Source organism: Nicotiana tomentosiformis, chromosome 7, assembly GCF_000390325.3.
Source record: "Nicotiana tomentosiformis chromosome 7, ASM39032v3, whole genome shotgun sequence".
Classification (NCBI taxonomy): domain Eukaryota; kingdom Viridiplantae; phylum Streptophyta; class Magnoliopsida; order Solanales; family Solanaceae; genus Nicotiana; species Nicotiana tomentosiformis.
In genome coordinates this window covers 83,980,767-83,982,156 of record NC_090818.1, presented here as the reverse complement: position 1 = coordinate 83,982,156, position 1,390 = coordinate 83,980,767, and the positions used below count along the sequence as shown (strand labels likewise).

The window sequence follows — 1,390 nt, the reverse complement described above, 5'->3', positions numbered from 1 at the left end:
ATTACCACTAATCCCATTGCTTGTGCTTCATCTACTGGCTCTCCAATGCAGATCCAGCTCAATGTTCCACTGATCTCTCCCAATCAGATTTTACATGATCTCATAACACACAAGGAACTGCCACTTGAAATTCATACAACTTTAGTTGACAAACAGCAGCTGGAAGATGAAGGAGAAGATGAAATCACTGCTGGGAACTTCAAAGTTGTTTCAAGGGAAGAAGATTTGCCACCTATAATCTCATACAGACATGGAAAGAAAGGCAACAAGCAAACACATGTTAAGGAGCCACTTCCACCAACTAGGATCTTACCCAAGAGGGAAACATCAACAACTAGATGATGGTTAAAATATTAATATGGAACATTAGGTCTATTAAGACTCAGCAGGCCTTTCAAAGAGTCATCAACATGCAAAAGGAACATGGTTTTTTCATTATAGCACTTATGGAGCCTTTTCAAAAGCAGGGGTTAATTCACAAGTATAAGAGAAGATTGGGGATGGACACTGCTATCTCAAATATTAATGGGAAGATTTGGCTATTTTTTGATGCAATGGTGGAGTGGGAACTACTGAGTGACACTGACCAGCAACTAACTATTAAGATATATCATCAATATGTTGGACAGCACATCATTATGACCTTTGTATATGCAAAGTGTTCATCACTAGATAGATTGGAACTGTGGGATAATCTATATTACCTTGTTGCTGACATGGAATTGCCCTGGGTAGTTGGAGGGGACTTCAATGTTGTTCTTCATGAGGAGGAAAACATAGGAGGATTACCAGTATACCCACCAGAAATTGAAAACTTTGCATTTTGTGTTAATTCTTCTAGTTTGTTCGACACTGGCTACAAAAGAAGTCCCTTCACTTGGTGGAATGGAAGATCAGATGCTGGATGCATATTCAAGAGTCTGGATAGGATACTAGTTAATCAACCTTTTCAGACTCTATTCCCAAACATAGAGGTAGAGCACCTTATAAGAACAAGTTCTGACCATGCTCCTTTGCTCATGAGTTGTACAGAAGAAGCTATGCAGTCTGCTTAAACATTCAAGTTTCTCAACTTCTAGACTATTCATTACTCCTTCACTGAGGTGGTAAGGTAGAATTGGATAGCAGACTTTGTTGGTGATCCCTTTCTAATGTTCAAACAAAAACTGAAGAGAGTTAAAACTGCACTTTCCCATTGGAGTAAGCTGACATTTGGTGACATTTTCAAACAGCTTGCCATTAGGGAAGATATTGTCAGGGTCAAAGAGATGCTTTTTGAAGAGAATCTGACAATTGAGAATAGAGTTGTGCTACAAAAGGCATAAGCAGAATTGAAGAAATATCTTAGCATCGAGGAGCAATTCATGAAGCAAAAAGCAGGCATGCATTG

General features: G+C 38.9%; 1 protein-coding gene across 1 annotated transcript; it reads left to right on the top strand.

Moving 5' to 3' along the window:
- The first annotated feature begins 341 nt into the window (after positions 1 to 341).
- On the top strand, positions 342 to 1,055 carry LOC104104767 (uncharacterized). Its single transcript, XM_009612924.2, has one exon. The coding sequence runs from the start codon at positions 342 to 344 to the stop codon at positions 1,053 to 1,055; it is 714 nt and encodes a 237-aa protein (XP_009611219.2).
- Positions 1,056 to 1,390: the final 335 nt, after the last annotated feature.

What these genes read in the sequence shown, in the direction of transcription:
- LOC104104767 (XM_009612924.2), top strand. Translation starts at nt 342, where the DNA reads ATGGTTAAAATATTAATATGGAACATTAGGTCTATTAAGACTCAGCAG.